The 24,623-nt window shown below is 39.6% G+C and overlaps 1 protein-coding gene across 9 annotated transcripts in view; it reads right to left on the bottom strand.

Moving 5' to 3' along the window:
• Positions 1-7,752: 7,752 nt before the first annotated feature.
• lnx2a (ligand of numb-protein X 2a) overlaps positions 7,753-24,623 on the bottom strand; it is an 87,258-nt gene continuing 70,387 nt past the window's right edge. For 5 of the 9 annotated variants that reach the window (XM_069891504.1, XM_069891503.1, XM_069891502.1 and 2 more), the window contains 4 exons: positions 23,050-23,227; positions 18,671-18,902; positions 15,404-15,562; positions 7,753-7,960 (listed from right to left, as the gene is read on the bottom strand). In XM_069891504.1, coding sequence (XP_069747605.1) covers positions 7,825-7,960; positions 15,404-15,562; positions 18,671-18,902; positions 23,050-23,227 — 705 coding nt within the window. In that variant the 3' untranslated portion in view covers positions 7,753-7,824. Of the gene's footprint in view, positions 7,961-9,536; positions 9,641-15,403; positions 15,563-18,151; positions 18,310-18,670; positions 18,903-23,049; positions 23,228-24,623 lie in introns of those variants that run through there. The other 4 variants (XR_011342260.1, XM_069891508.1, XM_069891509.1 and 1 more) reach the window with 4 other exon arrangements.

The raw sequence follows: 24,623 nt of genomic DNA on the forward strand, positions 1-24,623 counted from the left end.
TGATTTTAACCAGACCTGTATCAAGAAAACCCTGCCTAACTTCCACCAACATGTAACCTGCTGTACCAGAGGTCCCAGTGAAGGCTCATCACTTGGCTGTGTTCCTTCTGCCTTCAAACAGGTAGAGCCTAAAAAAGAGAGGCTCCAGAGATCAGGCCAGCCAGAAGATGGTCACAGGAGGCTGAAGTACGGACTTCCTCGAGTCAGTGGATTGGGCAGCGTTCAAGGACTCTGCTGAGTATCTGAACGAGTACACCAGGACTGTCACGTTCCTTATCAAAACAGCTGTGGATAAGTGCGTCCCCACCAAATCATTCAGGATTTTCCCCAACCAGAAACCCTGGATGAATAATGAATTCCGGAACCTGTTGAGAGCCAGGTCACAGGCATTTAAGTATGGTGATCCAGATCAGTACAGCAAGTGCAGTTATGACCTGCGAAAAGCTATCTTCCGGGCAGAGTGGAGATTCTGGATGAAAATTGAAACATTGAGGGGCATCCGACAACTGTGCCATAAATGCCATAACTTTTGAAAAAACAAAATCCAGTAAAGTAGCAGATGACAAAGCTTCTCTCCCAGAAGAACTCAACGCTTCTAACCCCCAATTTGACCACAGTAAAAGCAAAGAACCACCTCTGTGCACCCCCACATCCCCTGATGATTCCATCCTGTCCATATCTGAGGATGACATGCGTGTTGTCTTCAGGAGAGTGAATCAGAGGAAAGCATTTGGCCCGGATGGAGTACCTGGCTGAGTATTAAAGATCTGTGCTGACCAACTTAGCAAGATTTTCATAGATACCTTCAATATCTCACTCCAGCAGGGTGTGGAACTCACCTGCTTCAAACAGGCCTTAATCATACCAGTGTCCAAGAAGAGTCTAATAACTTGCTTCAATGACTATCGACCAGTAGCACTTACATCAACAATGATGAAGCTTATCAGCTCCTGTTTGAGCAGTGATATGGATGCATTCCAGTTCGCCTATTGTAATAACAAGGGTGGATACCATCTTACTGGCTCTACACAAAGCCCTGGAACATTTAGACAGAAAAGATGCATACATTATTGACTGTAGTTTGGCATTTAACACCATCGTCCTCTCAAAACTGATCAGTATACTACAAGGCCTGGGACTCAACACCCACTGTGTATTTGGATCCTGGATTTCCTCACCCCCAGGCCACAATCAGTGAGAATTGGTAAGAACATCTCCTCCACAATCTCCATCAGTACTGGAGCACCACAGGGATGCATTCTTAATCCCCCTGCTCTGTTCACTTTACACCTACGACTGTGTAGCTCGGAATGACAATAACACCATCTACAAATTTGCTGACGATACCAAGGGCTGTACAAAGGGATGAGTTAGCATACAGGAAGGAGATTGAAAATTTGACTAAATGGTGCACCAACAACAACCTTGCATTCAATATCACCAAAACTAAGAAGCTGTTGACTTCAGGAACAGAAAGCCAGAGGTAAACAATTTTGTGATCATGGGGATCAGAGGTGGAGAGGGTGAGCACAAATTCGTGGGAGTTACTATCTTGGTGGATCTTTCCTGGACCCAACACACCAATGGCATCGTAAAGAAAGCACATCAGAGGAGTTTGCGGAGATTTGTTATGACACCAGAAAACCTGGCAATTTTCCACAGATGTGTGGTGGAAAGTGTGCTGACCAGCTGCATCACGGTCTGGTATGGAAACACCAATACCCCTGAGCATAAAGCCTTGCAAAAGTTATTGGACACAGCCCTGGACATCTGCCATCGGAGACCAGCAGCAATCATCAAACACCCTCACCATCCAGCACACTCTCTGTTCTCACTGTTTCCATCAAGAAAGAAGTCTAGGTGCCACAAGACTCACACCATCAGGTTCAAGAATAGCTGCTACCCCTCTACCGTCAGACTCCTCAACGACAAACTCAATCAGAAACTCATTTAACGACTCTTGTGCATTTCATTGATTTTCTCTTTGTTCTGTCTGTATTGCACAGTCAGTTTGTTTATTTGATTTCAACTTTTGCCTCCCTTTACTGCATGCTACATAGCTGAATTTGGAGGTCCCTTTGTACAATATTATTTTTGGGCATTACTTTTAACACAATCGTAAATTCAAATCAAAACAGATTATGTAAACTAATATTATTAACACAAAATTCCAAGTCTGCAACATTTTTAAATATTTTAGTGGCACAAAAATGTAACTGCAAGTTGAGAGGTGATGGTGCAGCATTAGAGAACAATCATTCTAATTAAATATTTCAGGTATTTTGAATCGAATTCCACTGATCTCTCAACATTGCCATTTGTATACGTCTTAAAATGCATATTTGAAGTCAGGCTTTGAATATAAATTGCAAGCTTGTAAAATAACAAGCAGTTGAAGTTACAATTGTTTTCTCAAACGAAGTGCTTCCTTTCACCAGAATCTGTAAAAATATTAACGATGAAAAAAAACACAATGCACTAAGCGGAATTGTGCTGTAAAATTCAATCAATATATGTTTCATTTGAATATGTTATATTAGGTATAATGTTTTTCAAATCACACTGGTATTAATCTGTATAACATTGAATATGGGTACAAATTATGGAAATAAAGTTTGCTTCCTGGTTACATGATGGGGCTAAATATTTTGTGTAAGATATTTTTACAGATCTATTAATCAATCAGAATGTCACTGTACGTGATTGAAAGTTTTCAATGAGCCATGAATATTTTTACCACATCTAAATCAATGCTATTCCATAGATCAGCACTCTCTACTTATAACTACTTTGGAATTGTTAACAGTAAATAAGAATAATTAACAGATGCACATCATTATTGAATTGAGTTAATGAATGAACATATACTTTAATGTTTAAATACATTTGTCAATAATATGACATGGAGCTTGACGCAGCAATTTTATTTGTTGAAATGCCACATTTTCTTGTTACTGCTTTTTGGCAGTTATTAAAATGCCATGTAACACAAATCATAGTGTCATAAAGCACAGAAATAGGCCCTTCAGCCCATCATATTGGTGTTGACCATTGAAATATCTTTATACTAATCCCACTTTACATCATAGTCTTGGCATTCTTTGCATTAGCCATTTAAATGTTCCTGTGGACATTTGTTTTGAAAGTCCCCAGCTCCACTTTCCACCCAAGCTGTGTGGTTCAGAATCCAATCCCTCTCAGGGTTGGAAAAGCTTTTCTTCAGATTCCCTCTAACCCTCTTACACCTTATCCTGCACTTAAGTCCTCTAGTTTTAAACACCTTTGCTTCCCCTCTCCTGATCAGTTCTGTTTTTTTTCACTTATGCCCTCCCACACTTATCCAGCCATGACCTTATCTTGCCTGTTGGCTTATGCTCCTCCCCCTGCCCCTTCCCTTCCTGACCTCTTAAGTTTTCTCTTCAGCATATGGAAGCTATGCTCAATTGGATTTAGATCAGGTGAATGACTTGGCCATTCAAGAATTTTCCAGTTTTTGAAAAACCCCTTTGCTGCTTTAGTAGTATTTTAGGGATCATTCTTTTGTTGTAAGATGAAGCACTGTCCAATGAGTTTGGAGGCATTTGCTCGAACTTGAGCAGATGTTTCTATATACCTTAGAATTAACTTTGCTACTGCCTTCAGTAGTTACATCATCAATGAAGATAAGTGTGCCAGTACCTGTGACAGCCATACATGCCCAGGCCATAACCTCACCACATTTCACAGATAAGGTGATATGCTTTGGAGCCTGGGCAGTTCCTTTACGTCTCTACACTTTGCTGTTGCCATCTCTCTGACAAAGGTTCATCTTGGTCTCATCTGTCCAACCCCATTTTCCAGACTTCTGCAGGCTCTTTTAAATACTTCTTGGCAAACTGTAACCTGGCCATCCTGTTTCTGTGGCAAACTAGTGGTTTGCATCTTGTAGTGTAGCCCCTGTATTTCTGCTCATGACGTCTTCTGCAAACTGTAGTCATTAACAGGTTCACACCTGCCTCCTGAAGAGTGTTTTTGATCTATTGGACAGGTATTTGGGGATTTGTCTTCATTATGATGAGAATTCTTCTGTCATCTGCAGTGGAGATCTTTCTTGGCCTACCAGACCCTTTGCGATTACTGAGCTCTTTCTTCTTAATGATGTTCCAAACTGTTGGTTTTGGTAATTCTGAGATTTGGGTGATGTCTCGACTGTTTTATTCTTGTTTTTCAGTCTCACAATGGCTTCTTTGACTTTAATTGATAACTCTGGTCCTCATGTTGAAAAACTTAGAAGCAAGCCTAGCTCTCTTATATCTACACCAATGATGCAATTAAACATACCTGAGTAATTAAAAATTCCTGTGAAGCCAAATGTCCTAAAACTATGGTGCCTTGAAATGGGGGAACTATGTATAAAAAGTACTGTAATTTCTACATGGTCAAATAAGAATGTATACAAATAACCTTGAATTAAATCTGGAATGTGCACTTTAATCATGTGAATTATTTGATTACAAATTTTAAACTTTGTTGCAGAGGAGAAAATAAAGAAAAAAAGTGTCTTTGACCCAAACACTATGGAGGGCACTGTAATATCAGCATCAATATGAATCACAACTTCTTGCTGTTTAACTTCCTCCCACTTCAGAATGCTCTGCCACCATCTTGTGACATCCTTGACCCTGGCAAACTGGATTCAGGCTAGCTGCAGATCTACCTGTCTTCTCTCCTCACTATTGGATCTCACTTTTGCTCTTAGACACACTCACCCCTTCCTTGTGTTGTTGAGCCACCCCAGTACCATGTTTGAAAAGGCTAGACTTCATGGCAACACCTGTAATATTATATGGACCTAATAATGTTGCTCTAGGTAGGAAATAATCCACCAGGGTTGAGCACCTATAACATGATATGCAAATATTAAACAGCATTTATTCTGGAAGGAGGCTTATTGTGAGTTAACATTCTCAGTATTCACTATCATGTTAACAGATGTTACTTACACCTACTGAATATTGCTTTGGAAGCTGTACAAAGTTGTGATTTATAAATGTATAATTCCAGAAAAATTGACAAAGTTAGCAAAGTTTGCACTGCATGATAACAATTGTTTAGAATATAGAACTGTACAGGAACAGACCCTTTGGCCCACCATGTCTACGACAAACAGGATCCCAAAATAAACTAATCCCATCTGCACATGATCTCAATCCTTTCATTCCCTGCCTGCTCATGTGTTTATCAAAATGGCATTTAAACATCACTATCACATCTGCTTCCAACAACCCCACCCTTCCCAAGCAGGCACCTAATACTCTTCTCATAAATAAAAATAGACTAATGTATTTCCTTTAAACTTTCTCCCTTTCACTTGAAAATGATGCCTTCCAGTATTTGGCATTTCTAACTGGGGAAAAAGACATTAACCTTGTCTATGCCTCTCATACCTTAATAGGTCATTCCCTTCTAGGCCTCCCTTCAGCCTCTGATGCTCTAGAGAAAACAATCCAAGTTTGTTGAACTCCCCTTATAGCCAGTACAGTACACTAATCCAGTCAAAATTCTTGGGAACCTCTTCTATATCCTTTACATAACCTTCATATACTTCCTGTAATGTGGCAACCAGAACTGCACACGTACTCCAAACATGGCTTACCAAAAACTTATACAGCTGCATCGTGACTTAAATAATATTTGATGAACAAACCGTTGAAGTCCATTTGCCAATTATGTATATAGGTTTTCTATTAGAATCTATTAAAGTTGTAAACCTAATTTTAACATAAACATGATGTGACTGATTTGTGATTTAGTTTCCACTTTCAGATCACTGTAGTACGTATCTAATAGGAAGTGCTGGATTATTCTGTTATTTGTATATTTTAATAAACTGTGTGCAATGTTTTCAAGCATGCATGCCATGTATTCTGCCTCCTCTGCATGTTGGAGCAGGTGGGGGCCTCCACTGCCAATATTCAAAATGAAATTGACAAATATCTAGATGGTTTACAATATCCAAGACACTGTTCAAAAAGTTAAAATCTCAGACAAATTTGGGTAGCCTAGTCTTGCATTAGAGCAAATGAATTAGACTAAGAGCATGGTTTTGGATGATCAAATTTACCTTCAGCTGTTTTGGGTTAATTGGAAAATATATTGCTTTATTTGTTTTTTTCACTCTTTAATCACTCTCACTTCATTGCTTTTATTCATGTTTTCTTTCCCTTTCCCTTGTTAATCTTATCCTTACAAAATAAAACTGGTCTCAATTGGTCAGATGTTTCCTTTATTACATCCAACCCTTCCTATCTAATCTGCAATTTAAAATGAATTTGTTTTCCTCCATTTCTGTTCATTTGCTCCAATGTGTAATCAGAGCTGTTCCTGACAGAACATTTCTTTTTTTAAAAAAAAGGAATATTATTGCATCCTAATTCCTGCTATTCACTTCCATATCCACCACCTCTGATTCATTAAAGGGTTTTCTTGTCTTTCGATTTCTCATTCGAATGATTAATCTGCAAAAAAATGCATTTTCATTTTTTTCTCTCAGAGCTGATAAACCTTGTTTGTACTTGGATTTTAACCTCTAGATATGTTAAGATTTGTAGATCAGTAGCTCTTAATTAAATGTTTGCCTTAATACAAGAAATAGTATGATAAATGTATTGCTTTCAATTATGATTTTGTTTACTTGAGATACAGAAGGAAATGCAATGACCATCAGTCCCAATATACGCCTCATCTTCAATAAGGAGGAAAAGCTGTGAATGGAAGAAATAGAAAATAAAATCTAGAAGTTCAACAATTCTACAAGCCAATGAAAATGAAAAAGAAAATCTGATTTTGGATGGATCCTTTGAAGGCTTCAGCAAAGAGGTTATGATGCAAGATCCTATGCAAAATCTCAGCTTTTTAAATGTCGACTGGTCACATTTCCACTTTCAACTTATTTCCTTTTATAAAAGGAAAGGTTGCCATTTAAAATGTTTATTAAAAAAACAAATAAAACTATTGTTTAATAAAATGCCTATTTTCTGTTATTGTTCAATCTCAAAGACAGCTTTTATTTTAGATCATAATGTTTGTAAGATCTTCTTCAACATATCAACAAAATATATTTAGTATTTTTAATGCAATTATAAGATAATTCAGCAACTTACACAAACTCAAAATAGAAAATGCCAACTTTTAAATAAAGATTAAAACAGGCACTATTGATAATTTGTCAGAAATATACAGACTCTAAACTACAAAGTGATCTATTAAACTGAATAATCCAAACATGTACTTGTGAATACTATGAATTTATTCACATTCTACTCTGTTAGAGTTTGGCAGCAGTATATTCTGTAATACAGGTATTGCCAACTTCTATCTTCAATAACAACACTGTATAGGAATTAAACTTTCACATAATTATAAGCTTGCACAATGATTCAGCCAAATGGTTTTAAACACCTGTTCTATTCTACTTCTGACCGTTTACATTGAAGTTATATTCATGATGTCATGAGGTTCAAAAGTTACTAAGGCTTGGTCTAATGAAGCTGTCTGAAATTCATCTGATTGGTAAAGCTTTTAAGAACCTCTCTTCACGATAATATCTGATTGTTTAAGTATTGATCATCTTGAGTTGGTGTTCCTTTAATGCTCTTCATTAAAGAATATTGATTTAAACTCTTGATTAGATACGCAGTGAATGCTTCAATTGTGAATCTTAAAAAATTTACATAAGAGATCTCAAATTTGTCTCCTGATCACTAGAAAATACTCAGTAAATCCCTTTAATTTCTCAATCTTACATTCTTGTACAATGCATGGTTCTTAATTGATTGGTTTGACTTAAATAAGGCTTCCAGGCCATGTTATGACTGTTAATGTTACTTTGTTTCGTTGTTCTTTCAGCATTGGGACAAGGGCAGAATGGCTCATGCTTGCTGTTGAAAGACCATTCACTGCTACAATCATATCACCACACCTGTGAAGAAAAGACACGTTATTTTTATATTTCACAGGTTTTACTTTTTCTGTCTTTAGTCATTTACCAAGAATGAGATTTTACAATATTGTTAAAACAATCTCAGTAGCATCTAACTATAGAAAAATATGAAAATTTAATTGCACTGTAATTATTGACTCTCACTATTTAGCATTGATAACGTTCAGAGCAAACTCCTGCCAAAACTGAGGTATTAATAATGAGCTGGCAGGGCAGTGAATGATGGCTGATATTTTACATTAAAAAAATTTCCTGAACTTCTGCAAGTGTCTGACACTAAAATAATCAGATTTTAAAGTGCTTTTTTAACTCCATCTCCCTTAAAAATAACTGATTGCATCACCATTACCACAGTAAAATAACAATATGAGCTTTAACATTCACCACTGAACCATTTCAAGAGGTATATTTGGCCATCAGTTTGTTCAAATATGTGGGATTTTAGAAATATTTACAGGAGGAAAGGGAAATATACATAGTGACGGATTGCCATGAGAACCTTTGTAGTTGATGACATGGTGGTTGAAATGAAGAGTGATTGAAATTGGACCCTTCCAAGAGAACAGAAGTAGAGAAGCACAGTGGGGGGCTACAGAAGATTACAGAAAGAGGAGAAAGATCTGAAACAATGAAAATAATTTTTCATTTGAAACTGCTTAACAGGGTTTTGGGAAAAGAAGAGCAGTGCTAGTTAGAAGATGGGCAGCTGAGTTTCATATGTCTAAGTACATGAAGTGTTCAACATAGTACTGTAGTTGACTAAGAATGCACTACATAACTATCCACAGACAATAAATGCATGGATGAGGGTTGTCAGCACCAGATGAGCTCAGTAGAAGGGTGATATACCATATCGTCAACGAATTTGATGATGTGGTTTGAACTGTGCTGGCTGCACAATCATGGGTTAGCAGAGTGAACAACAATGGACTAAGCACGCAGCCCTGGGAGGCCCCTGTGCTCAGTGTGATAGACTTGGAGGCGCTGTTTCCGATCCAAACTGCTTGAGCTCTCCCCATCAGGAAGTCGAGAATCCGATTGTAAAGGGAGGTGTTTAGTCCCAGCAGACCCAACTTCCTTATCAGGTACTGGGGTATGATTGCATTGAATACCGAACTGAAGTCAATAAACAGCACTTGAACACACAAGTCTTTTATTTTCCAGATGAAGGGCGGAAGTGATAGCATCGTCCATGGAGTGGTTGGATCTATATGCGAACTGTAGGGGGTCCAGTGAGGGGGGCAGCAGGTGCTAGATGTGCCTCATGATGAGCCTCTTGAAATACTTTATGATGCTGGACGTGACTGCGACAGGGCGATAATTGTTGAGGCAGGACACAGACAACTTCTTTGGTACAGGGACAATGGTGGCAGCTCTGAAGCACGTAGGGACCATAGCACTACTCAGGGAGATGTTAAAGCTATTGGTGAGAACATCTGTTAGCTGCGCTGCACAACCCTTGAGCACTCTGCCGGGAATGTTATCTGGTCCAGCAGCTTTCTGCGGGTTGACTTTGCCTAGTTCTCTCAATATCAGCCACTTTAAGACACAGCACCTGATCGTTTGGAGAGGGGAGGTCTTCTCCGCTGCCACATCGTTTTTCACTTTAAACCACATGTAGAAGTTGTTCAGTTCATCTGGGAGGGAGGCACATGCAGACTGAGTACAGCAAAGGTAAAAAAAAAATACATAAGCAACGTTTTGGGCTGAACTCTTCATCAAGGTATGGAAAAATGTCGACAGGCGTCCAAACAAAAGAATAGGTGGGGGTGGGGGTAGGGTGGTCGCAAAGGCAGGAAGTATGGGAAAAATGCTGGCAGCTTTCTGTTAACCTGCTCTCTTCTCCTCTCTCCCTTCACCCAGCCATCCCTCCTCTCCTTGATGGCTGCTGTCCCCTCCCTTCTCCAACTATCACCTCCTAGCTTTGTGACCACCCCTCCCTACCCAACTCTTTTGTTCGGAGGCCTGTTGACATTTTTCCATACCTTGATGAAGGGCTCAGGCTAAAACCTTGGTCATGTATTTTTACCTTTGCTATATAAAGGACCCTGTTTGATCTGCTGAGTTTCTCCAGCACTGTTTTCACTTGATTCAAAGGCAGCGTTTTTTTCAGAAATCAATAAAACTAAATGGTACCATGCATCTGGTCCAAAATTCAGATTCAATAGCTAGACAGGTGAATGGACTTTGAAATTGTTTAAAGACCATCACAATTTTGCAATCTCACTACAAGACAAACCTCAAAGGAAGGCCATCCAACTCTTGCATTGCTCTTTGAGAAATTGCTGAACAATAAATTTTGTACGACAGGCAAGACTCACAGAAGTGTATGTCATTGCATAGCTCCAATGCCTTCATTCGAGGCTTTGTGGGGGTATCATCAACCTGTCAAAGGTCTGCTGTTCTATAGTGTGATGACTCAATTGGCTACAGTGCTAGAGAGTGGCTGTGGCTTCAAAGTGAGACCCCTATACATATTCCAAGTGAAACAATGACTATTTGTTGCCGATGCCTAAATAGTCCATGGAGCATGAGGATATTAATGAGTGCGCCTGACTTTGTTGAGAAGCTCAGCTGCTTCTTCCTTGTTCTGTTCCCAACTATCAACTGATGTTCTTGAATGTGAGGGTTCTTTATTCTGCCATTTGGAGTGTACTTCTAAGCTATGCAAAAGGGAAAGAGCTTCCTGTGAGGTATTCAGCCTCTGAGATTAATTCAGGGTGCTGCCGAAAAGATGATTGCAATCTATATTATCTCATCAAAGTGTCCAAATAATCCCGTTTCAAGGTTTGGAAACCAACAGCATTCTTGTCAGAAGCAATCTGTTCTCAGTTCAAATAAATGGCTGTAGATAATTAATGACAATAACTCCAGTAGGAATTAACCCTAGATTGGAGAAAACTAAGTATCACTAAAAAAGTGAGGGATTGTGTAGCAGAGTGGCCATCGAGGGAGCGGTCATCATTAGAATGGACTGATTGAGAGGCTTTGGCCCAACAAGGCTTCGGCGATTGAGGGAAGAAGCTGATTGGAGCAAGCAAGGTCAGGTGACCTGAGGAGCTGCAGCAGTTAGAATTTATAAAGGGGAGAGGCAGCAGCTAGAAGATGATTGGAGGAAGAAGCTGAGTATCATTATAAAAGTGAGGGACTGCTCAACAGACTTCGGCGAGAACAGGTAAGAGGCGAGGAATAGTAGGATTTGAAGTAAGAAAGGGCCATTCTATTTGAAGAACAAAAAAATAAAATCAGCAGGTAGGCACAGGAAAGGGCAGGTTTTATTGATCATATATTTTGTTCCTCTAGTCACAAACAGTGGGAATGGCAGTCAAAGCAAGGGAACGCTCCTCTTGCAGAATGTGGGTTGTCAGGGAGGCCAACAGTATCCCTGACGACTTCATCTGCGAGTTGTGCATCCAGCTGCAGCTCCAGACAATCAGAGTCAGAGAACTGGAGCTGGAGTTGGATGAACTCCGGATCATTCGGGAGGCAGAGAGGGTGATAGACAGGAGATACAAAAACGCTAACCCATGGAAGAGGCGGGGGTGGGGGTGGATGGGTGACAGTCAGAAGAGGGAAAGGTAACAGATAGGCACCCCTATGGGCATTCCCCTCAATAACAAGTATACCATTTTGGATATTGTTGGCAGGGGTGGGGGGGGGGGGGGGGTGAATGACCTACCAGGAATAAGCCACAGTGATCAGGTCTCTGGCACAGAGTCTGGTCCTGTGGCTAAGAAGGGAAGGGAGAAACTGGAGTGATAGGGGATTGCATAGTTAGGGGTACAAATAAGAGGTTCTGTGAAAGAGATTGAGTATCCCAGATAATACGTTGCCTCCCTGGTGCTAGGGTCCGAGATATCTCAAATTAAGTTCATGACATTCTCATGAGGGAGGGAGAGCAGTCAGATGTTGTGGACCATATAGCGACCAATGACATGAGTAGGAAAGGTGAAGAGGTCCTGCAAGGAGAGTTCAGGGAGTTAGGCACTAGGTTGAAGGACAGGACCTCCAGGGTTGTGATCTCATGATTACTACCAGTGCCATGTGTTAGCAAGATTAGAAATCGGAGGATAATGCAGCTTATGTTGCAGGAGAGAGGCCTTCAGGATCATTGGGCTCTCTTCCAGGGAATGAGGGACCTGTTCCAATAGGACGGTTTGCATCTGATCTGGAGGGTAACTAATATCCTTTCGGGAAGGTTTGTAGTGGTGGTCCAGTGGGTTTCAACTCGATTTGGAGGGGGATGGGAACCAGAGTGCCAGAGCAGATAGAAGAGTTGAGGAGGGAAAAGATTATGTTAAAATTGCATGCAAAATTAGAAGTCAATGGGTTGTACATGGTTGAAATTTTCTAAAGTGCATCTATTTCAATGCAAGGAGTATTGTAAGAAAGGCAGATGAGTTTAGAGTGAAGGTTGGCACGTGGAATTATGACATTGTGGTCATTAGTGAAATGTGGTTGGAAGAGGGGCAGGACTGGCAGCTCAATGTTCTGGGCTTCCATTGATTTAGATGGAATAGAATGGTTGGGGGTGGGGCGGTTTGGGAGGAAAGGGAGATGAGTGGCATTGCTCATCAGTAAAAATCAAAGCTGAGCTCAGGCAGGACAGAACAGAGGAATCATCTACTGAGGCTAGATGGGTGGAGCTGAGGAACAGGAAAGGTATGACCACATTCATGGGGTTGTATTATAGACCGCCCAATGAGAATTGGAGGAGCAATTCTGTAGAGCTACATCAGACAGCTGCAGGAAACACAAGGTTGTGATAGAAGGAGATTTTAATTTTTCACATATGGACTGGGACTCCCATACTGTAAAATGGCTAGATGGCTTGGAGTTTGTCAAATGTGTTCAGGAAAATTTTCTAATTTAATATATAGAGGAACGAGAGAGAATGCAATACTGGATCTCCTTTTCAGGAATGAGACAGGACAGGTGACAGAAGTATGTGTAGGGGAACATTTTGGGTCCAGTGATCATGATGCCATTAGTTTCAAGTTAATTATGGAGAAGGATAGGTCTGGGCCTTGGGTTGACATTCTAAATTGGAGAAAGGCAAATTTTGAGGAAATGAGAAAGGATCTAGAAATCATAGATTGGGATAAGTTGTTTTCAGGCAAGGATGTGCCAGGAAAATGGAGGACCTTCAAAAGGTGAAATTTTGAGATACAGAGTTTGTATGTTCCTGTCAGGATCAAAGGCAAAGTTATCAGAAATAAGGAACCTTTGTTTTTGAAGGATATTGGGGATCTAGTTCAGAAAAAGAGAGAGGTAAATAGCAGGTATAGCCAACACGGAGCAAATGAAGTATTTGAGGAGTATAAAAAATGCAAGAAAAATCTCAAGAAAGAAATCAGGAAGGCAAAAAAGACATGAGATTACTTTGGCAGAAGGAAAATCCAAAGGGATTTTGCAAGTATAACAAGAACAAAACACTAGTAAGGGACAAAATTGGTCCCCTTTAAGATCAGAGTGGAGCCAAAAGAGATGGGGGAGATCTTAAATGTTTTTTTCCATCAGTATTCACTCAATTAACAGGCACAGAGTTGTGGGAAGTAAGGAATACAAGAGGTGAGGTCATGGAACCTACACAGATTAAAGAAGAGGAAGTGCTTGCTGTCTTAAAGCAAATAAGGGTGGAAAAATTCCCAGAGCCTGACAAAATATTCCCTCAGATCTTGAGGGAGGTGAGTGTAGAAATTGTAGGGGCTATGGCAGAAATTGCCGGAGGTTTGGAGGGTAGTTAATGTTCTTCCATTGTTTAAAAAAATGCTCCAAAAGTAATGCTGGAAATTATAGACCAGAGAGCTTGACGTCAGTACTAGGTAAATTATTGGAAGGTGTAGTAAGAAATCAGATATAAAATTATTTGGATAGCTAGAAACTGATTAGGGATAGTCAACATGGCTTGGTGTGTTGAAGGTCATGTTTAACCAATCTTACATTTATTTGAGGAGGATACCAGGAAAGTTAACGAAGGGAAGGCTGTGGATGTTGTCTACATGGACTTTAGAAAGACCTTTGACAAGGTCCCACATGGAAGTTATCAGGAAGGTTCAGATGTTAGAGATTCATGGTGAAGTAGTGAACTGGATTCGACAATGGCTGGATGGGAGAAGCCAGAGAGTAGTGATCGATAATTGCTGGAGGCCTGTGATTAGTGGTGTGCCTCAGGGATCGGTGCTGGGACCATTGTTGTTTGTTGTCTATATCAATATGGATGATAATTTGGTAAATTGGATCAGCAAGTTTCCAGATGACACAAAGATTGGAGGTGTTGTGGACAGTGAAGAAGGTTTTCAAAGCTTGCAGAGGGATTTGGACCAGCAGGAAAAATGGTCAGAAAAATGGCAGATGGAACTTAATGCCGACAAGTGCGAGGTGTTGCATTTTGGAAGGACAAACCAAGAAAGGTAGGACACTGAGGAGTGTGATAGAACAGAAGGATTGGGAATACAGACACATCATTCCCTGAGAGTGCTACCACAGGTGGATAGGGTTATAAAGAGAGATTTTGGCATATTGGCTTGAGTATATGAGCTGGGATGTTATGGTAAAGTTTTACAAAACATTGGTGAGACCAAATTTAGAGTATTGTGTGCAGTTTTGGTCACCTAACTACAGGAAAGATATCAATAAGATTGAAAGAGTACAGAGAAGATATACTAGGATATTTCCTGGACTTCAGGAACCAAGTTACAGAGGAAAGTAAAACAGGTTAGGACTTTATTCCCTGGAGCATGGAACAATGAGGGGAGATTTAAATTTATGAGGGGGATAGACAGAGTAATTATAGATAGGATTTTTCCATTGAAGGTAGGTGAGATACAAACCAGAGGACATGGGTTAAGAATGAAAGGAGAAAAGTTTAGGGGTAACATGAGAAGGGACATCTTCACACAGAGATTGGTGGGAGTGTGGAACGAGCTGCCAGCTGAGATGGTGAATCTGGACTCAATTTTAACATTTAAGAAGAATTTGTACAGGCACATGGATGGGAGAGGTATGGAGGGCTATGGACTGGGTGCAGGTCAGTGGGATGAGGCAAAAAAATTTGGTTCGGCATAGACGAGAGGGGCTGAAGGGGTCTGTTTCTGTGCTGTAATATTCTATGGTTCTATATAATGCTTGCTTCAAATTCACACATTTTGAGTTAACTGACTGGTTAAATATGTAGTCGTTTAATATCAAATTATATAAAATGCAATTATAAATTATTAGGCATTTGCATTTAACTTGGAACCCAAGTTATGTCTATAAACAAGGTCACTCAGCTATTATAAGGTTAGCCAAACAACTAACGTCCATTTTGGGCTAAATACTGCTTGAACAACAAAGAACTGGTAACTTTCAAGTAGTCTCACTAAAAAAAAATGCAACTTCTCCAAGAGTAGTTCCCAAATAAATAGAAATGTAACTTACTTCAGTCTTCCATCATAATATGCTGGTGTTCCAAACACAATGGTTTTGATAAAAAAGGGCTGATTACAGTGATTTTCTTCATAACCCCCGACAATACTAAAGCCCCAGTTTCCTAAATTACTCCTCTGAAGAACAATATCATGGGTGATATGAAGAGACCTGAAAAGTAGTGAAACATTACAATATAAATGGAATTGCCACTTTTTTTTCCCATTGAGTGCTTATTTATCATTGAAAAGTATAAATATTACATCTCTTCAGAATATTTTATTTTAATAGGTCACTGCTTCTAGTTAACCAAGTGGTGACTGAAATGGGAAGGGTGGTTAACAAAGTGTTTGCCACACTTCGTTTCATTGGGCAAGATATTGAGTATAAGAATTGAAATTGGCCACAGGTTTTTTTGGGGGTTTTTTTTTGCCTCCCCCAGGAACCATATTATCAGCAAATTAGGGCAGAGAGTGGTAGTAATCCAAAAGGAGCAGTGACAATAGAGAGAAACAAACAGAGAGGGGGGTGGGGTGGTTTGTGCAGTTGCCATTTTTCAACATGAGGATCAGAGTTGAGCTAATGACAGTTAAAGAAGTGATTATGAGGCTGAAAAACTAGAATTAAACAGCAAGAGACATCACCCAAACATTAGAGATTTTCCAAATCAACATCATTAAAAAGAAAGAGCATATTGGTGAGCTCAATAATCACAAAGGGACTGGTATTCCAAGGAAGATCTCCACTGCTGATGACAGAAGGATTCTCACCATAATGAAGAAAAATTCCCAAGCGTATATATTCTACAGATCAGAAACAATCTTCCGGAGGCAGGCGTAGATATATCAATGACTAATATCCGCAGAAGACTTCGTGAAGAGAAATACAGAGAGGACCTTGCAAGATGCAAACCATGGCATCTTGGGCAGTTCCTTTAGCCTCCACACTTTGCTCTTGTCATCATTCTGAGATGTTAATCTTCATCTCATCTGTCCACAAGACCTTTTTCCAAAATTCTGCCAGTTCATTTAAATACTTCTTAGCAAACTGTAATCTCTGGCAAACTACTGGTTTGCATCTTACAGTGTAGCTATTATATTTTCCTAAATTTAAACATAGAGCAAGGTAACAGGCCATAATGAGTCTGTGGTGCCAAATTTACACCCAATTAACCTATACTCAATTCTCCCCCCCCCCCCCACCAAGGGAAAACCCACACAGACATGGGCAGAACACACAGACAGCGAGGGATGGGAACCTTGATCCTAATCACGGGAGCTGTCAAGGTGTTGTACTAACCCCTATGCCCACTGTGCTCCCCTTCTTTTCATGAAGTCGTCTTCTGCAGACAGTAGTCATTGACAGATCCACATCTGAAAAGTGTTTCTGATGTTGGACATACGTTTGTGGATTTTTCTTCATTATGATGAGAATTCTTCTGTTGTCAGTAGTGGAGGTCTTTCTTGGAATACCAGTCCCTTTGCGATTACAGAGCTCTTTCTTTTTAAAGATGTTCCAAACTATTGATTTGAGAAATCCTAAGGTTGGGCAGTGATCCTTACTGTTTTATTCTTGTTTTTCAGCCTCATAATGGCTTATTTACTTTCATCTGCACAATTCTGGTCCATGTTGAAAAATGGCAGCTAAAAGATGATCCAAAGATGATCAAAACCTTAGAAGTAAGCCTAGCTCTCTTATATCTGCACCAAAGAAGCAATTAAACATAAAGTTTCATAGTACAATTAAGGGTTCTGGAGGGAAAGGTGGAGCTCTCTCCATGGCCAGACCAGCTATGATCTTATTTACATTTTAAATTTAGACATACAGCACAGGAACAGGCCCTTCCTGCCCATGATTCTGTGCCATCCAAATGCTCCAATAAACCTACAACACCCGTACTTTTTAAAGGGTGGCAGGAAGCCAAAGTGCCAGAGGTAACCCACGCAGGCTCTGGGAGAATGTATAGACTCCTTACATAAAGCACCAGTTTTGAATCTGGTGCTGAAACAGCATTGCACTAACTGCTAAGCTAATCATGCCACTTAATGAAGGGTGGAGCAGGCTCAAGAGGCCAGATAGCTTACTCCTGCTCCCATTTCTGTTCTTATCAATATTTGACGACATGTCACATCTCCTCAGACTCCTCAATAAGAGGAGCTAGAGTGCCTTCATGGTTGCTTCGATGTGCTGGATGAAGGGACAGTGCTCTGATATGTGGACTTCCAGGAATTTCTTGACCAGATTCTCCATTTCCATTGTTCAGCCAATAATAGTGGTATCATAAGTGAATTTATAGATGGTGTCGGAGCTGAGCACATCTTACACAATCATTTGTATATAGGGAAATAGAGCAGTAACTTAGCTTGCAGCCTTGAGTTACCTCTTCTGATGGTCAGCAAAGAGGTGATGCTGCCAGCCCACACTGATAAGCAAGTTGAGGATCCAGTTGTAAAGGGGTGAACAGAGTACCAGATCCCTTAGATGGATCATATATTTTGCTGGTAATGATGGTGTTGAATGTCAAGCTGTAGTCAGAGTGGCATGGAGAGAGTTAATCCTTATTTACTGGGTTCTAGAACTAGGAGGCATAGGTTTAAGATGAGAAGGGAGAGATTTCAAAGGGATCTGAGGGGCAACCTTTTATACTTACAAGGTAGTTTGTCTGTGGAATAAGGTGACAGAGGAAACCATAAAAGTGGATATAATTTGACATTCTAAAGGTATTTGGAGAAATATGGAAGAGTTTAGAAGGATACTGACCAATGATCCCATCTTTCTAAGTCCGTCAAAGCCAAATGGAAAGAACACCTAAATCTTTCTCCATAGGGATCCAACTCAAAACAGTTGAGAAGTGACGACAGAACTGAGGGTACCTGACGTGGTGGATGTCGAGCAAATGTTTCCTTTTATGAAAGATTCTGTAAATTAAAGGGTTACTGTTTCAAAGTAAACAAGCTGCTTAATGAAAACAGATAAAATGATTTTCTGTTCCACTTGTGCTCACAGGATAGTGGAATCAGAGCATTTGAATGTCAGGGTAGGTCCAGAGTTCAAATTACAGTCAGATTGGCCATGATTTTATTCTACAGCTGTGAAGGCTCGAGGAGCTGAAGCAGGAGTTCCTGCTCCCAATTCACATGTAAATAAAAAACTAAAAGACATTTAACCTTTGTATTTTCTCATTGAAATTAACAAATTAAAATATATTTGCATCATAGTTTATGTTGAAAAATGCTTTTGTGTTTTATGTTTTTTTTTTAAAAAACACAAGACACTCACCTTGGCAATCCTAGCCACATGATCCATGAAGGAGACCAAATGGTATCCAATCCATTCTCATTACTTGAGTTCAGATGCTCTTCTGCAACTTGACCCTGTCCTTCGATTGTTTGCACTTCCATTGCCTTTATTATTACAATTGGAGAGTTAGCATTAGCTTTTAATGTGGTCACTGCTTCACCGTGACTCAAGCAGGTCAGGTCCGAACCATTGATACTCAGTAGTACATCTCCTATTTAAATAATGATACATATTTTCAGCTTACCGTTATGCAACATATTTTACTTTCAAGGACCTGCATTTCCTCCACAGATTGAAAACAGATGTCCTCTCCAAGATCAGTGATAAACATTCAAACAGAGCATGAATTTTTAATCTTCCCAAATTATGAAAGGACATTCAATTGAATTTAAAAAAAAATTAATTTTAGATGTGTAGTACAAATTATTTAGAAGAAATAATGGGCATTTTTGTTTAAAATATCAGCAATAAAAAGGTTTCTTGGCCTTCATTCCCAAGATAAAGCAGCTCAGAAAAACTAGCACAAATGAAATGAATTAGAATGCAATGAACACTTAGACAGTTGAGAATAAAGAATCAACTTATTTTAATGCTGTCTCCCCTGTTTTAATGTACAGTGCCACCCAATTGCTCCAACTTCTCAATTCCCAAAGTCCATATTCAGGCAAGGTATTATAAATAATTGCAAGTGCTCCAATTTATCTATTTATCAGATTCCTTTTGGTTAAAAGAATCAAAAAACAAACTTGTATGTGAGTATTTAACTTCATTGTATCCTCACAGTTAACTTTGTACAATATAGTATTTGGGAAAAAAAACAAATTTATGACAATATTAGGGCTCAACAGATTTGTGATGGAAAGTCAATGACAGCTATTTATTTTAAAACAAAAACAGAAAATGCTCAAAATATTCAATAGGCAAGACCATTTCTGAGGAGAGAAATAAAGTTTCAGGTTTGAGACCCTTCATCAGTACTGAAAATAAGACATGATCATAAAGCTGCAGGAAGGGTGGTGAAAGTGATGCCTTGGATGGGGTGAAACTGGGGTGATCATGGGGATAAGCTGTAAGCAATGTTATAGAACATGGAACAGTACAGCACAGGAATAGGTCCTTCAGCCCAAGTCTGCCCTGAACATGATGCCCAATTTATGTTATTCCTTTGCTCTTTACACCTGACACTTATCTCTCTATATTTATGTGTCCATCAAGAAACTTCTTAAATGCTACTTACACTATGAGAGCAGTTTGAGAATGAGCACATGGACAAAAGAATGAGGGAATTGCAAAATAGAAAGCTGAATGTCAGACCAAATTTTAAAAAATTATTAAATGTAAACATACAACACGGTAACAGGCTATTTCGGTCCATGACTCAGTGATGCCCAATTTACATCCAATTAACCTACACCCCCGGTACGTTTCGAATGGTGGGAAGAAACAGGAGTTCTTAGGGAAAATCCATGCAGACAAGGGGAGAACATACAAACTCCTTATAGACAGCACAGGATTCGAACCTCAGTCCCCATCACTGATGCCATAAAGGCATTAAGCTAACCACTACGCAAACCTTCCCCCCCCCCACCCCAACCAGATCAGGCATGTCCTCCAAAAGGAAAAGAAAGAGAGAAAATACAAGTTGAACATATCTCAAATTAATGACTGAGAATAAAGTTGATAATAGCAGAAAAGAAACTGTCCTTGAATCTGAATGCTCATGTTTTAAATCATGCTTATTTGCTGCCCAACGAAAAGAGGGAGAGTGGGATGGGTCCCTTAAAATATTGGCAGCTTTTCCAAGACAGCAAGATGTCCGTAATGGATGGGAGATTTACTCCCAGTATGGCTTCAACATAAACTATAAATTCACAGATGACACCACTGTTGTTGGCTTAATAAATGGAAATGATGAGTCAGAATACAGGATGGAGATAGAGAACCTGGCTGGGTGATGCCAGAGCAACAATCTTGCTCTCAACATCACCAAGACCAAGGATCTGATTGTTGATTTTAGGAAAGAGTTAATGAGAAGGAGCTGAAGAGAGTCTCAGAACTCAAGTTGCTGGGAGTCCACATCTCAGACCTCTCTTGAAGCCAACACATCAAGGCAACCGTGAAGAAGGCACACTAACGGCTCCACTTATTAAGGTCTAACTATATTTGGCATTTTGTCAGATATTCTTATCAAACTTGGACAGGTGCACTGTGGAAAGTATACTGAATGGTATTGCCAAACCAGGCTGTGATGCAACAAGTGTCCAGGAATGCAGAAGACCAAGAAGGTAGCAAACACAGCAAGGTTCATCACAGGCTCTGACTTCCCATCCACTGCAGATGTCTATGTGAGATGCTGCTTCAAGCAGGCAGGCATCATCATAAATGAACTCATCACAGCTTGCTACCTTCAGGCCAGAAGGTACAGCCCAAAAATCAGAACCTGTTTCTTTCCAACAGCTCTTGAATCTCCCCATGGACATCATGGACTGTCTGCACTATTGCAAGTCAGTTTTTCCTATGAAGATCACTGTGAATATTAATTATCTCTCTTATGTACTTAATTTCTCTTTTAATTTAATTCAATTAGTCTATTATAATTTATTTATTTATGTCCCTGTTCCGTTGCAGTATAATAATTTTGGCCATTGCACAATAAATTAATTATAATGAATGTGGAAGCTGCTGGGGTGGGAGAGGAGGATCAGAGAAACTCCTTCCTTGTCTGTCCAAAGATGGGAGTGGGGAAAAAAAACAGATGTGGGAAATGGATGAAATGTGGCAGAAGGCTTTGTTAACATCGGTAGAAGGGAAGTTGCAGTTCAGAAAGAGTAATTTCAGACACCTGTACCAAAATCATTGGAGGGACTACAAGAAGGATAAGCTAATAGAAGAATAAGTCCTTGCAGCAGGCAGGGTGGGGCAAAGAGCATTCTGCAACTCCCTCACTCTTTTGTCTAGCTTCTCACTCTCCAATTGCTCCCATTTGCACATTGTCCAAATAGTCTTGTTTACCGTCATCCTCATTTTACCCAACTCTCACCTGAAATGTAGACTGTGGCTCACCCTGCAGATAAAGCTTGCTGAGTATTCCAGCATTTTCTGTTTTTATGTTATTTTTTAAAAATTTCAGTCATTTATTTTGTTCATTTTCAACATCTTGCTGATGTTGGCATGAATGTTTTTTTGCTAATTATTACCTACTTGAAGCAAAAGGCAATCAATTTCATCTCACGAGTTACAGTCATAGAGCAATACAGCGTGGAAATAGGCCCCTCAGCTCAATATGCCCATGCTAACCAAGGGAAATTCCTGTTAGTCCAATTTTCCTGCATTTGGCCCATATCCTACTAAACCTTCCTATCCATTAACCCATCCTGATGTCTACTACTTCCTCCAGAATTTCATTCCGTGTACCCACCACTCTCAGTGCAAACATTTTGCCTCCCAGATCCTCTATTATTGTCAGCAAACTGTTGGTTCCCTCCACCAAATCACAAACTTAAATTTTGAAAGCTGGGGGTCCCCATCATTATTCTCTCTGTCTAATAACCAAGCGTCTATCCATGTTAGTACATTGTCTCTTATTCTATGTGCTCCAAATTGTTGACCAACTTCCCATTGGTACTTTATTTAAGGCCTTCAAAAAGTCCAAATATGATACATCCACTAGTTCTGCATTATTTATTCTACTAGTTACATCTTGAAAAATAATCCAGAAGAGTCAAAACCCAATATAATTTTTGAAAATCCATGTTGATTTTACACAATCCTCTAATTTTTAAGATGTTCTGTGATTATATCTTTTGTTAGAGATGATCATATTTTCCCTACCACTGACATTGTACTAACAGTTTGATTGTTCCTTGGTTTCTGCACTTCAACTCATAAGAACAATTCTAGGATCTACAAAACATTGGAAGATGACAAAGCAAACATCTACTATATGCAGGACATATCTTTCAAAACTTGGGAAGGTTGATAACTGATTGTAGGATATGATTGTGTGAACCTGACTAGTCAATGGGTTAGATTTCCCAATTTAAACTTCAGTTCTCAAATGTTAGCAGTAACTTTACAAAGTTTAGTGGGCCGATAGTGATTTTGATGTCTGAATTTGGTGTCTCAGTCAATCCATCCAGCTTTATTCCTTCTCTGTTTAAAATTAACAACAAAAGTACAATTGAGTGAACTTATTCTTCTCGAGAGCATTCAAGAATCAACACATGAGGTGGTCTGGAGTCACATGTGCATCAGACCCACCCTGCATGGTAAAAGCAAAATGCTTTTGGAAATTTAGATATACAAGTGGGGAAAAAAAAACAAATTCCTTTGAGGCTTTGGTCATTGTGTCATCTCACCACGTTTGATTCCTCCTTCTCTGCAGAGGCAGCCTTGTGGCTGGACACTGGTGACAAAGATTGGCAAATCACCATTTTTGCTGCCCCGTCCTCCAGCTACAGTCATTCCTAAAGATTCGTGAGGCTCTTTCTTTACAGTGATCTGCTTTTCTTGACAAGACAGACATTGGGACAGGTCCTGAGATGAAAAAAAACACACAAGATTATGAATTTATTGAAAATGCATCACCATGTATTGGGAATTAAAATTATTTTATTGCAATCAATTTCATGATGGTTTGATCCTTTTAATTTCAAAATTCATCATGCAATGATTGCAATTATTGGTAACTCGGTCTCCTTCCTTGTCTTGAACTTTTGCAACCTTTGAAACATTCACCACATATCATTCTTTTCCAGTAACTCACTTCTATTATCCAGTTTGGAATACACAAAGGAAGCAAAACGTAACCAACATTTGGGACTGAGCCCTTCATCAGGAATAAGAAAAAAAAGTAGGTAGATGCCTGAATAAAAAGGTGGTGGGAGAGGGGAAAAGGGAGGAAGGGGAATGAGGCCAAGCATAGTCTAACAGGTAAAATGTTATAGGTGGATACAAGTGAGAAGGTAGAAGTTGAGAAATGATAGGTGACGAGGGCTAAGAAGGGTAGCTTTCTGATAGGAAACGTGAAGGGGTGGGGAGCTGGAGGAAAGGAGAGAGAAGGTAGGCAAGGAGACAAGGGGGAGGGGTTTTCCAGAAATTTGAGGTCAATACAAATGTTGTCAGTTGGGGAATGGTACGATCGAATGCAAGGTATTGTACCTCCAATTTGTGGATGGCCTCAGTTTGGAGAAACAGGAGGCTATGGACAGTCAGGTCTGTGTGGCAATGGTGTAGGGAATGAAAATAGTTGGCCATTGGGAGGTGTCCGCAATGGACCGAGCAAAGGTGCTTAATGGAACAATCTCCCAGTCTGTGTCCAATCTTCCCAATATAGAATAGATGGTATCAAAAGCACCAGATGTAGTAAATAACCCCTACAGATTCATAAGTGAAGTGTGGCTTCATTGGAAGGACCATCCTTCATGTTTCTATTCCTAATTGGTTCCAATCATGGTTATGATCTGGCTTTTGTAAACTTATCTGGAACCTCTGCTATTCCCTCATTTCTATTGCCATTCACGATTTATCCTTGCATTCATTCTATTTTTTAAACCTGTTCCATAGATATACTGACAATGCATAGTTTAGCTTACTTCGTTTGACCATTATACTGATGTGTCATGCTGCATGTCTACCAATGAACAAGTAATTTCCAACAAAATATTGTGAAGGCTGAAGCTATTAAGAAAAACATGGTTCCCCAGGCACCATGTTCTGTTTGCTGAGATTGAACCAAGTCATTCACAACCTTGGCATTTAATTTAATTCTGCAGTTCAGTCTAAGATGTCTTCTGATTCAGCAATGCCTTGATTTTAAAACTGTACCCTTATTTATAGATCTTAATGTGCCCTGATGCAACCTTCTCACTATGAACCCAAGATCTCTGTGCTCCTTAGGTGTGTTTCTGCTGCTTAGGTTTAAAGCATAGGA

Source organism: Narcine bancroftii, chromosome 7 (assembly GCF_036971445.1).
Source record: "Narcine bancroftii isolate sNarBan1 chromosome 7, sNarBan1.hap1, whole genome shotgun sequence".
Classification (NCBI taxonomy): Eukaryota; Metazoa; Chordata; class Chondrichthyes; order Torpediniformes; family Narcinidae; genus Narcine; species Narcine bancroftii.